This window comes from Pleurodeles waltl, chromosome 7 (genome assembly GCF_031143425.1).
Source record: "Pleurodeles waltl isolate 20211129_DDA chromosome 7, aPleWal1.hap1.20221129, whole genome shotgun sequence".
Classification (NCBI taxonomy): Eukaryota; Metazoa; Chordata; class Amphibia; order Caudata; family Salamandridae; genus Pleurodeles; species Pleurodeles waltl.
Window position 1 is genome coordinate 1,288,918,451 of NC_090446.1, and position 12,863 is coordinate 1,288,931,313.

At 46.1% G+C, this 12,863-nt stretch overlaps 1 protein-coding gene across 1 annotated transcript in view; it reads right to left on the reverse strand.

The window, feature by feature from the left end:
- Window positions 1–303: 303 nt before the first annotated feature.
- The window catches only part of LOC138246184 (CD209 antigen-like protein C), a 202,237-nt gene continuing 189,677 nt past the window's right edge, over window positions 304–12,863 (reverse strand). Inside the window, exon 6 of the mRNA XM_069200511.1 lies at window positions 304–3,196. Within this exon, the coding sequence (XP_069056612.1) occupies window positions 3,031–3,196 (166 nt within the window). The 3' untranslated portion in view covers window positions 304–3,030. The remainder of the gene's footprint in view (window positions 3,197–12,863) is intronic.

A 12,863-nucleotide genomic window follows, 5' to 3' on the forward strand; every position in this document is an offset into this window, starting at 1 on the left:
CCCTTAGGCATCTGCAGAATACAGGATTATGCAGGATTACGAGCAGTACAAAAGGAGCTCACAAATTGCATCTTGTTGTTCATCTTGTCAGGTCACGGCCTTGTAGATGTAGTTAATTAAGTTATGTTTGATGTATAATAATAGTGTATTGGATGTTACATATTAACTCCTTAACTGAAGAATAGTGGTGCAGTATTGACACAAAGCATATTTTCAGAAGTGGGATGCTCTGTACCTAAGAGATGGAGAAGTATGCAACAGCTGGAAAGCATTCACAAAAACATGGAAGGTGGAAAGCTTGGGTGCACACACTTCTTTTATTTATGCAAATATTTCATTAATAATTTAGCTAAATGAAAATGAGAAATAGTACTCATATCAGTGTATCTTAGATACCAAATTTCCCATTTCTTCAGAATAGTTTCAGTTCGCAATATCTTTTTACAATTGCTATTTCCACCAACCCCACTAGATAACACGAGGGAGTGAGTTAAGAAAGGAGCAAACAGTTCCATACTTGTTGACGTCACTCATCCCACAGTTAATTTAAAGGGACTTTCTTTACTAGGGTAGACTATAAGGAAATAGGCACATGACTACTGAGCATACTGCAACAAGTACAGGGGAACCCGATCGTAACATCCTGTGCAAACACTAAATATGCCAAAAACAGACTGCAAGGGAATACGTCCCCTCATGATTAAGTCAGGACAGTTTTCACCTTAATAATGAAACCTTATAGCCTTAAACTGACTGACTGACTGTTGTCATCTTGCCTATGATATGACCAGACATGGGTTCCTTGCTCACTATGCCACTGGAACCAAGTTGCAACTGACAGACAAGCTCCATACCAGGTTGAAACCGGTCCTGAGTTGTTTGCATTTTGGTTCAGGGTTCGCCTGGCCTGGCAGTTCGGGTTGGACTGTTCCCAAAAGAGTAGGGTTGAGAGACTGAATTGCTTAGGACTTTGTTCAAAGTAAGGTGGCATGGTATGCAAAGTAACGATGGGCTGGGATGCGACCTCCAGTATTTGCCAGTGACTGACATTAAAGGATTTCATCCATCACTTTATGTACACTTCAATGTAACACCTTAAGTGCAACCTTGGTCCTGTATTTACTGTACCAGTGGAACCAAGCTGCACCCAACTAAGAGCTCCAATCACAGAGAAAAAGGTTTTGGGCTGTTTGTTTTCCAGTTCAGGGAGGGCCTAACCCTGCAGTTCGGGCTGCACTGTTCCCATTGGAGCAGGGTCAAGACTAATTTATACATGTCTGAGTTCAAACTGAGGTGGCATGGTATTGAAAATAAAGATAGACTGGGATGTGGCTCTTACCGGTGTCTGACATCAAATAAGCATTTGTCCAACACTTTTTCGTACACTTCAGTGTGATGACCAGGTAAAAGATCTTTGCTGGACTCTATATGTTCATTCTCCTTCAATCAAAGCTAATCAAAGCATGTCAGTCTGTTTTTAGGATTCCAAAGGGCAGTAGCCAAGCAGAAATTTGTCTGGAATTTGGTCTTCAAAATAAAGTTTTAGTGAGACAAGCGTCTTTTCTCATAGCTATGCACTCCTTATCGTTGTCTGACCCAGGTTCCCTAGCTTATACCTGCTGGGAAAAAATCAATAAGTCTATGTATGCTGCTTTCTGGAGAATCTATTTGACAAGGTGCTATCAGAGTTCTGAACTCCATTTGGGGTTTCCAGATATGAACAGAATTTGTTTTAAACAGTTTTGAAATCGAAAAACAAAGGTATTTTCGTACCAAGTGGACAGGGATGCAATCGCAGCAAAGAAACATGCTTGGCCGGTGATCGACTATTGTGAAAAATTAGAAATTCAGCTTTATCTGACTACTTATTTTCCATCTTGCATGAGGGGCGCATTCTTGAAATTACGTTCTAACAGGTATCCAACCAAACACACCACTCCAAAATGTATAAAACAATAGGTATTTAGTTGTTGTAGACTGTGTGGGTACACCCAAAAAATGTTAGTGCACATAATATGTGTTTGTCATAACCTGTTTGGTGTTAGTCGTATTTTTCTAAAACCGTTTTTCAAAAAAGTCCTGATGTTTTATCTGATGGCACATCAATTCTATTGATTTGCCAGTTTTTGAAGTTCTTGGATGTGGCGGGAAAAAGGTTTGCATTGGATTAAGAAGCACCTTGCATTTTGATAGTGCACCTTGAACTTTGTAAAGGACATACTCATAAGCATTTAAAGCACTTTAATGGGTGGTTACAGTTATATTTGTTTTTGTCAACCGCATTCTTGACACTACATTTAATCACCGTTTTAGGTTGGCAGCTAAAATTGACTTCCCGGTTTGTGAAATTTTTGGTGTGGCCGAAAGAATGTTTCCACTGTTATTATAAGCACCATGCACTTTGATACTGTACTTTGCATATTGTAATTGATAAACCCATAAAACATTTATCCACATTAACAGGATGGGAGCGGAAAGAATGGTTACAATTACATTTGTCTAAGCTAGTCACATTTTGTAGGTACTGTTATTGGTTGGTGGTGGAAATAGCGTTTACCCCTTTTTTAGATTCTGGTAAAAAATTCATTTCGCCCGTATTTGTGTATTTGCTCTGATACCCTGTTTTGGATTGATCTGGTAGGAACCTATATATAATAGTTTTCTCTTATTCATTTAAGGATTTTAGAATTTATTTAGACCTCACTTTGGGTGGCACGATAATGATTTTACTTACAAAAGTAGATTTTATCGTGTGCTATTTCTAATGATTTTTGTTAATCAGACAATAAACTTAAAAAAATTCTGCTTTATGTATAACAATCATACTCGGTCTCCTACAGCAGTAGGGAATAGCCCAGAGCCCTAGGACTTATAGTTCTTTTGATCCCATTATAAAGCTTGGACTACTAGTCCTAGAATGCTAAGAAAATTTAATAAATGAATGACCCTTGGAAACCATAGAGATTCGATTGCCCGCTTGTCATAATACAGATCTGCTGCGAGAGTGTGGTTCCGCACTGTAAAAGTAGCTTAATTAAAAGAAAACATTCTAAATGCATCAGCTGGTCGTTTGCAGAGGCTCCATCTTCCTGAGTTGCAGTTTTCGTCGTTCCATCCATTCAAGGTGTAGAAAGGAGCTAATTCTACGCACCCCTCGGCTCCATATTCATTGTTAGGCTCAGTCGGCAGCCAAAATCTGTAAAGAAATAAAATCAATGAGAGATCAGACAGGAGCATGTTAACATCTCCATGATTTAATTTAATTTAAGTTTACCGACTTTTGAAAGGATTTGATGCAAAATACAGTAAAGGGAACATCCAGAAGCAACTTCATAGGAATTTAAGAAAGAGGAGAGAGAAAATGCTAATATAGAACTCTCAAGAAACCGGAAAACAAATCCTGTCCTGTGGGCTTAGAAAATGTATAAAACAGCATACATATCTCTGAACGCCTTCACAAATGTGCCTCTGTTGACACCAAACCCTCACCATGGAAGGGCAAGCCTGAGGCGTCGGTGAGGATGTTGTACACTGAACAATCATAACCTAAGCCTGATTCGTGCTAAACGTCGCCATGCTCTGTCACCTCTTTGCTGAAACTTGTGTTTATATATTTTGTGTATAAATGACGTGCCACCTTGGCCAGTTTTAACCTTATGCAGGTATTGCCAACAGAAACGGATAGTCAGCAGTGCCAAGAAGGACACTGTAATGGCTGTAGGCACCAGGTAAGAAACAGGGTGAATGCACAGCATTAACACAATACTCTTAGGGGCTTATTTACAAGCTCCTTGCATCGCCGGTGCGTAACTTTTTCCCATAGAAAAAGTGACGCCCCTGCGGCGCAAGGGGCTTGTAAATCAGCACCTTCGTTTTTTTGTTAACGGATTTTGGGGGCTCCAGGTGGGTAATCGTGAAAGCCCATTAGCTTTTGCCCAGTCTGCCTGGGATAGCATAAGATTCTTTGAGAGATGGTTCATGGGCCAGTCAGTGCAGCAGGCCAGGTTGGCGTCTGTGACAAATTCCTCCCTAGGGCATGACCAGCTGGCCACAGGAGGCCCAAGGCTGCAAAAATAAAGTGCACAGATTTCTTTGAAAGAGGCAATTAGTTCCAGAGTCAAGGAACACCGAGAGGTGTAAAACGGGATGGAGGACAGCACCCCCAACGCAAGCAACACTGCGAAATTGACCCACCCACACCATAGGAGAGGACATCACAACCACAGGTTTAGGACTCGGCGGGGAGCTAAGGCTGAAACAGTCAGTCAGACAGCACAATAGCCTAAAGAAGAAGAACCGCTCTCTTAGGCCTTCATTTTGATCCTGGCGGTCTTTTGACTGCCAGGGTAAATGTGGCTGTCCCACCGCCAATAGGCTGACGGTGCAGACCACCACATTATGAGTGTGTGGCTGCTGCCAACCCGCCACATTTCCACACATACATCCATAGCGGTCGGAACTGCTGGGCCGGAGATAGTCATCGCCGACCCAGCAGTTCACAGAAGACCTCCAGCGGTATTAGGAGTTGGCTTTCTGCAATGGTTTCTGCTGTGGTAGCACCGCCATGAAAACCATGGCAGAAAGGCTGCCGGTGGCAGGGAATTCCTTTCCTGTCACCGGTAGATGACTCCCCCACACTTCCAGAGCAAGCACTAGACCTCCCTCTCCCCTCCAGCCCGACACCACCATCCCACCAGACACAGCGCCCCCTACAGAAACAGCACCCCCTTCAGACACAGCATCCCCCTCCAGACACTGCGCCCCCCCTCCCCGCATACATGCACAGACACCCACACGCACCATGCATACACCCATTCACCTACACTTACATACACTCATTCACTCACACGCATCCATACACATATTTACTTCAACATTCATACATGCATTCACTTCAACATTCATACACGCATTCAAGCATGCATACTCACACCCATTCAAGCACACATACTTACATGCATACAAACACCCATTCACCACAACACTCAAATACACACACACACTTACATGCAGACACGCACTCACTTCTACACTCAGACATCCATGCACACATGCAGACAGAACAAACTAATACATGCACACAAAACACCCCCCACCGTCCCCTCTCGGACGATCACCTTACCTGGTCCGGGGAGAAGGTAATTCGGCAGGGAATGGGATGGGGCACTTCCACCGCTGCCAGCACCCCACTAGCAGGACACCGCCAGGCCATATTATTGCCCATAATACGGCTGGTGGAGTCCTACTGTCGGGGTGGGGCCAGTGGTGGAACCCCCCAAGCGCCTATGCCCGCCAGCATGACTACTGCTGGATTTCCACCTAAAGTGTGGCAGAAATCCGTCTGTTCCCGTGATATGGTGGGCGAAAGACCGCCAGAACTGGCGGTTTTCTGGCGCCCATGGCATTGGCGGTCTTCTGTGAAGACCACATAAGTTGTAATGAGGGCCTTAGTGTCCTTGGGATACCTCATGGCAGGGACAAGAGTAAGCAGACAAGGGCCAACAGAGTTATATGTGGGCGGACACGGAACTTGCAGCCAGGGCAAGGCTTCGGGGGCCACCACTGTGCTATGGTAGCAAGTGAAGCCTAGCCGCCAAATGCTGACTACCTGACCAAAGGGGTCATCATTGTAAAAAGGCTGTGTGGAGCGAGGCAACCCTACCAACTGTGGTGACTCTACTGACCTTTCTGGCCAGTGTCTGTCGCATCCTCCTGCGTGGCCACTGCTGCTGCTGCTGCTGTTGTGCCTGACAGAGCCCGCCAGCTCTTTGTTTGAGGCCCACCTCCAAGCGCAGGCACCCCCCTGCACCTCATCCCTGGTGGCTTAATAGCCATCTGTGTCTGTCTGGTTTTCTGTCTTTCCTTTTTTTTTTGTTTTACTCCTTTTTCTGCTTCTCTCTCTTTTTTGCACTTTTTGGAGCTCTTCCTGATCAGGTGCTTCCCTCCCTGCCGCTGCTGCCCCGTGGCCCTGTTGTGCTTTCAAAGAACTTTCCTGCTCTTCCGCCTCCCAGCTGACCAATCCCTGCCCCTCCCTCCCCTTCTTAAGGGCGGCCGCTGCGCAGTGAAGGGTGACTCCACTGACCTCTCTGGCCAGTGTCCTTTGCTCTCTCCTGTGTGGCCACTGCTGAGGCTGCTGCCGCTTTTGTGCCTGCAAGATCCTGCCATCTCTGTGTTCGAGGCCCCCCTCCACCCGCAGGTACCGCCCTGCGCCTTATCCCTGGTGGCCTAGTGGCCATCTGTGTTTGTCTGGTTTTCTGTCTTTCCTCCTTTTTCTGTTTTATTACTTTTTCTGATTCTCTCTATTTTTTGCACTTTTTGGCATTCTTCCCACTCCGGCACTTCCCTCCCTAAAGCTGCTGCTCCGTGGCCCGCCCCCTCTGCTCGAAGCGATTTGCCACTTTCCCACCTCCCAGCTGACCACTTCCTCTCTCCATCCCTCCCTTTCTTAAGGGAGATTGCAGCGCGGCTGCGCCACTGGAGCACAGGAGGTGCACCACGGCAAGCCCATCTGCGCCTGTTTGCACCAAGACAGCGCCACGGATCCTGGCTCTCTCACCATCCACCAATACGATGCCAAAACCCTCCATGCACTGAACCCAGGATGTTCGACTGCCTGCCACCTGGCCTCCCCCAGAGGCACAGACGGACCTTCTACCTGCCGCAACTGCCACCGCACCTTCTTCGCAATCCAAATGCCAGACCCCTCCCAGTTGCAGAGTCGTCACAAACCCCCAACATTCGCTCCCTTCTCAAGCACGCTGTGGAACTTTGAGATCTGATAGACTCCACCTCCCCGGACACTGCCTTCCTTACCGAGACATGGACAAACACAGCATCCAAACCGGATATCACCATCCCCATCCCCATTGACCACCAACTGCTCCTCAAGGTCTGACCTTCAAGACCAGTCGGCGGACTAGCCATCACCCACAAGACCACCCTCCCCTATTACTCAACACACAGGAACTCTGCCCCCTCATGGAGCACCTCCACTTCCAAGTCCATGTCACCGCAAAGACGACCATCCACAGCACCCTCATCTACAGACCACCTGGCTGACGCCCAGCCTTTAGAGACTAAATTGTCGACTTTATAGCTGCCCACACACTCATCTCCACCAACTACATACTCCCCGAAGACCTCAACTTCTGCATCGATGACCACAATGACCATAACACCTCCTCACTACTCGAGAACCTTGACACAATCGGTCTCAAGCAGTTGGTCACCTCACAAACGCACATCACCGGACACACACTTGACTCCATGTTTTCCGCCAGCAGTGTCACCATCAATGACTTTAACCCCTTCGCTGCCAGGCCTTTTCCCTTCCTGTGTCGAGCCTTTTTTTGGCTACTTGAGGCAGTTCGCGGTTATGCCCTCATAACATTTTGTCCACATAAGCTATCCACACCAAATTTGTGTCCTTTTTTTCCAACATCTTAGGGATTCTAGGGGTATGCAGTGCTAAAATCACCATCTTCCTAGCTTTCAGTAACAAGCTGAATTGAATCAGAAAACCACATTTTTCAACACAATTTTGGCATTTACTGTGACATACCCCATTTTTACTATTTTTTGTGCTTTCAGCCTCCTTCCAGGTGGGGACAGAAATGGGTGTGAAACCAATGTTGGATCCCAGAAACCTAAACATTTTTTTAAAGTAGATAAAATTCTGGATTCAGCAAGGGGTAATTTGTGTAGATCCTACAACGGTTTCCTACAGAAAATAACAGCTGAAATAAAAAATTATTGAAATTGAAGTGAAAAAAACAGCCATTTCTCTCCACGTTTTACTCTGTAACTTTTTCCTGCTATGTCAGATTTTTTAAAGCAATATACCATTACATCTGCTGGACCCTTTTAGTTGCGGAGATATATAGGGATTGTAGGTTCATCAAGAACCCTAGGTACCCAGAGCCAATAAATGAGCTGCACCTTGCAATGGGTTTTCATTCTGTACTGGGTATACAGCAACTCTTTTGCTGAAATATAAACAGTGAAAAATAGGTATCAAGAAAACCTTTGTATTTTCAAAATGGGCACAATATAAGGTGTTGAGAAGAAGTGGTTATTTTCACATCTCTGAATTCCGGGGTGCCCATACTAGCATGTGAATTACAGGGCATTTAAAAAATAGACGTCTTTTTTACACACTATCTTACATTTGGAAGGAAAAAATTTAGAGAAAGACAAGGGGCAATAACACTTGTTTTGCTATTCTGTGTTCCCCCAAGTCTCCCGATAAAAATGGTACCTCTGTTGAGTGGGTAGGCCTAATGCTCGCGACAGGAAACGCAACATGGACGCATCACATTTTTACAGTGAAATCTGATGGTGTTTTTTGCAAAGTGCCTAGCTGTGGATTTTGGCCTCTAGCTCAGCCGGCACCTAGGGAAACCTACCAAACTTGTGCATTTTTGAAAACTAGACACCTAGGGGAATCCAAGATGGGGTGACTTTTGGGGCTCTCACCAGGTTCTGTTATCCAGAATCCTTTGCAAACCTCAAAATCTGGACAAAAAACACTTTTTCCTCACATTTCAGTGACAGAAAGTTCTGGAATCTGAGATGAGCCACAAATTTTCTTCCACCGAGCGTTCTCCCAAGTGTCCCTATAAAAATGTTACCTTACTTGTGTGGGTAGGCCTACTGCCCGCAAAAGGAAATGCCCCAAAACACTATCTGGACACATCAAAATTATCAAATACAAAACTACTTGTTTTTGCGGGGGGTTCACCTGCGTTTTTGGTCCTGGGCTTAGCAGCCATCTAGGGAAACCTACCAAACCCAGACATTTCTGAAAACTAGACACCCGAGGGTGTCCAGGGTGGTGTGACTTGCGTGGATCCCCAAAGTTTTCGTACCCAGAATCCTCAGCAAATCTAAAATTTAACTAAAAAATCATTTTTGTGTGGGATCACCACACCAGGACAAATTTCCTAACACCCAACATTCCCCTCAGTCTCCCAATAAAAATGATACCTGACTTGTGTAGGTGGGCCAAGTGCCTGTGACAGGGAAGAGCCACAAACATGTCGAAATTAAGGGGGAGCCAAAGCGGGTCCAAAAGGGCAGTTTGGAAAAAAACATTTTTAGGACGACAAGTGCAGCAGAATTTTTATTGGTATAGATGAGACAATGCTGGGTGGTAGGAATTTTTGTGGATTCCTGCAGATTCCGGAAGGTTCCATCACAAAAATGTGTGATTTCCTGCAAAGTTGGAGGTTTGCAGGGCATTGTGGGTAAGAAAATGGTGAGGGGTGCATGTGAAGCACATCACCCTGGAATCACCCAGATGTTTAGTTTTCAGACGTGTCTAGGTCTTGTGGATTTTTCTACATGGCAGCATCCCAGAGTCCATAAAGGGCAACCCTCACCATTCCAAGAGGGGGGATTTTGAGAGTTAGCCAAACTCTCATGGCCCAAATGTAAAACCAAAACCCAAAATAATCAATTGTCCTCATGCTTGACGTGAGATAAGATGTTTTAGTGTGCGGGGGAGAACTGAAAGACAGTTACCCCCTTCAGCTGGGGTGAGGGCATAACCAGGCCCATTCTGGTTGCTAGCCACAACCCCACTATTTGTTTGTTTTTTAAAATGTCCTGGCATCTAGTAGACTTTCTGCCCCCGTCGGGGTGTGGATCGGGGATAATTTCACCATCTGCCCTAATAGAAATAGGCCAATCTGCCCCCAAGGGGAGCAGAAATGGCGTAAAATAAATGTGCCCCCCAGTGGAGCAACCCTTGCCTAAGGGGTCACTCCCCTTGCGTGAAATTGGCACAAAGAAAAAAAAATCCCTGGTATCTAGTGGTTTCTGCTCCCCTCGGGGGCAGATTGGCCTAACAAAAATAGGCCAATCTGCAGAAAAGGCATTGAAAATAATTGCCCCCCTGAGGCGCCCCCCCTTGCCCAAGGGGTTGCTCCCCATATATAAAAAAACAAAAGTAAACATAAACAAAAATATATCCCTGGTGTCTAGGGGTTTCTGCCCTCCCGGGGGCAGATCAGCCTAATTACCTGTCAGAACCTACAGAGATCAGCTGTGGAGTACCCCAAGGATCCTCGTTGAGTCCAACACTGTTTAACATCTACATGGCCCCACTCACCCCAATCATCAGAAACTATGGATTGAATATCGTCTCCTATGCCGATAACACCCAGCTGTTCATCTCCATGACCGAAAACACAACAATGGGCAAGTAGAACTTCCAAGACGGGATGGAAGCAGTCGCCACCTGGATGAAGGAGAGCTACCTTAAGCTAAACTCCAACAAGACTGAGATCCTCATCCTGAGAACCTCCTCCTCCTCAGCCTGGGATGACTCCTAGTGGCCCTCAACACTTGGCAGCCCTCCCACCTCTACAAACCACACATGCATCCTCAACGCCATCCTCAACTTGGCGCTCACCATGAGTCAACTCAGTCACCTACACCTATTTCCATACCCTCCGACTCCTCTGGAAGATCTTCAGATGGATCCCAAGCACATACGCCCTGATCACAAGCAGACTTGACTACGGCAACACCCTCTATGCCGGAACCACTAAGAAGAACCTGTACAAGCTACAACAAATCCAGAACGCCTCCGCCAGACTCATCATGAACATCCCCCGCTGAGAACATATCACAGGACATCTGAGAGATCTCCACTGGCTCTCTGTTGAGAAAAGGATCAAGCTCCTTGTACATGCTTACACAGCCCTCCACAACCTTAGATCCAGCTACTTCAACCACGCATCACCTTGTACTCCCCTGACAGACCTCTCTGCTCCTCCCAGCAGTCGCTCGCCACCGTACCCCGCAGAAGGAAGTCCTCGGCTGGAGGAAGACCTTTCACCTACCTTGTGGCAAAATGTTGGAACACCTTTCCTCTCCACCTTAGGCAGTCACCATCGCTACCTCAATTCAGGAAGGACCTTAAGACCTGGCTCTTAGACTGAATCTTGAGGACCTACCCCACAGTTCCTTGAGACCCTATGGGTGAGTAGCGTGCTCTAAAGCTGCTAATCCCAAGGATGACAAATTCCTAAGCAGTCACTAGCCCTCTGACAAATTCAACAGCCCTCTATCAAGCCTGAGAACAATCTACTAAGAGTCCTCACAGTCCAGGGCCAGATAATCTTGATCAGCCGCTTGGACCCTTAGCTGATGGAAGTCAATTAATCTTTACTCCAAAATACCAGTCCAGGGGTAGACATGATATTCTCAACTGAGGTTAAAGCTCTTACAGGTGATTCCATCACTTGAAAATACATCCACTGGTGATATCCAATCAGTCAAACTCTTGCCTCCCAACGAGTATAAAATGCAAAAACCCACCCTTGTGACTTGGGCCTCTAGTCAGTTGGTCAGGAAAGTTCTCCAGGAGAAAGAATGCGCCCAAAACTGGAGATTAGCAAGCTTGCTTAGTAGCCTCCCCAGCTCCGCTTGTCCCCCTGTAAAAGTCTTTCTCTACGGTAAACCAAAAAGACAGCAAACAAGTATACTCATTTCTAAGTAACCCGATCGGAAAAATGGTTCCCCCATCTCCCTGAGCCTGCTGGTGCAAAAACCACATTCTCCAAACAGTAAATATAGTTCTGTTTCACTAAACCTAGGCTGGCTAGCAGAAGCCCTATATGGTAGTAGTCGCTCCTGATGCAGAAAAACACAGTCATCTCAAGAAGCCAACAGTAACCAAGAAAATGTGTTCATGGAACATAAATTGTGCATAAACCAAAACCCACAGTAAGAATTTCATACATCTTGCAGGGGGATATCAAATCATTCTCCCACAAGATACATGGGCAACTCGGCCATTCCCAATGGACGGTTTTGTAGTGCTACTTCAGCTCAGTAGTTAAACCAAAGCGATTTGGCCACCCAAAGGGGGAACTGGCTGCTTTCAGCACTAAAGACAGAAAGTTAGCTTTTGGAGTCAGGCGACAACAACATTTTAATAGTCAAACTTTCTAAATGGCACAATGAAGCAAATAAATCCCTTTTTCTACCCAACCTTTACATCCACCCAGACTCTCGAGCCAGGAAACTGATGCCCTCAGAGCTGGTAAATATCATACCAGCAAGCCTACAATGTAGGAAAGTGCCCCTTTTGGCATGGTTACCCTCCCCACTTTTTACCTGATATTGATGCTGATTTGATTGAGAGTGTGCTGGGATCCTGATAACCAGGCCTCAGCACCAGTGTTCTTTCCCAAAAACTGTACCATTGCTCCCACAATTGGTACACCCCTGGCACATAGTTGAGTCCCTTGTAAAAAGTACCTATGGTATTAAGGGCACTGTGGTCAGGGAAGGTCCCCGAGGACTGCAGCGTGGATTATGCCACCCCGGGTGACCTCTTACCAAGCACATGCACACTGCCATTGCAACTTTTATGTGTTGGTGGGGAGAAAAAGTCGACATGGCACCCCTCTCAGTGTTCTATGCCCACAAATCACTGCCTGTGGCATAGATAAGTCACCCCTCTAGAAGGCCTTACTAAGGCAGGGTGCACTATACCACAGATAAAGGCATAGCTGCATGAGCAATATCCCCCTACAGTGTCTAAGTCCATTCTTAGACATTGTAAGTGCAGTGTGGCCATATAAAATACATGGGCTGGGAGTTTGTCATTACGAACTCCACAGCTCCCTCATGGCCCCCTGAAGTCTGGGAATTTGGTATCAAACTTTTCAGCACAATAAACCCACACTGATGCCAGTGTTGGATTTATTGAAAAATGCACCCAGAGGGCATCTTAGAGATCTGTGCCAGCCTGCCACTTCCAAATAGGTTTCTGACCACATGGAGTTAGAGCCTTTGTGCTCCTCGTGGCCAGAAACAAAGCCTGTACTTGGTGGAGGTATTTCACACCT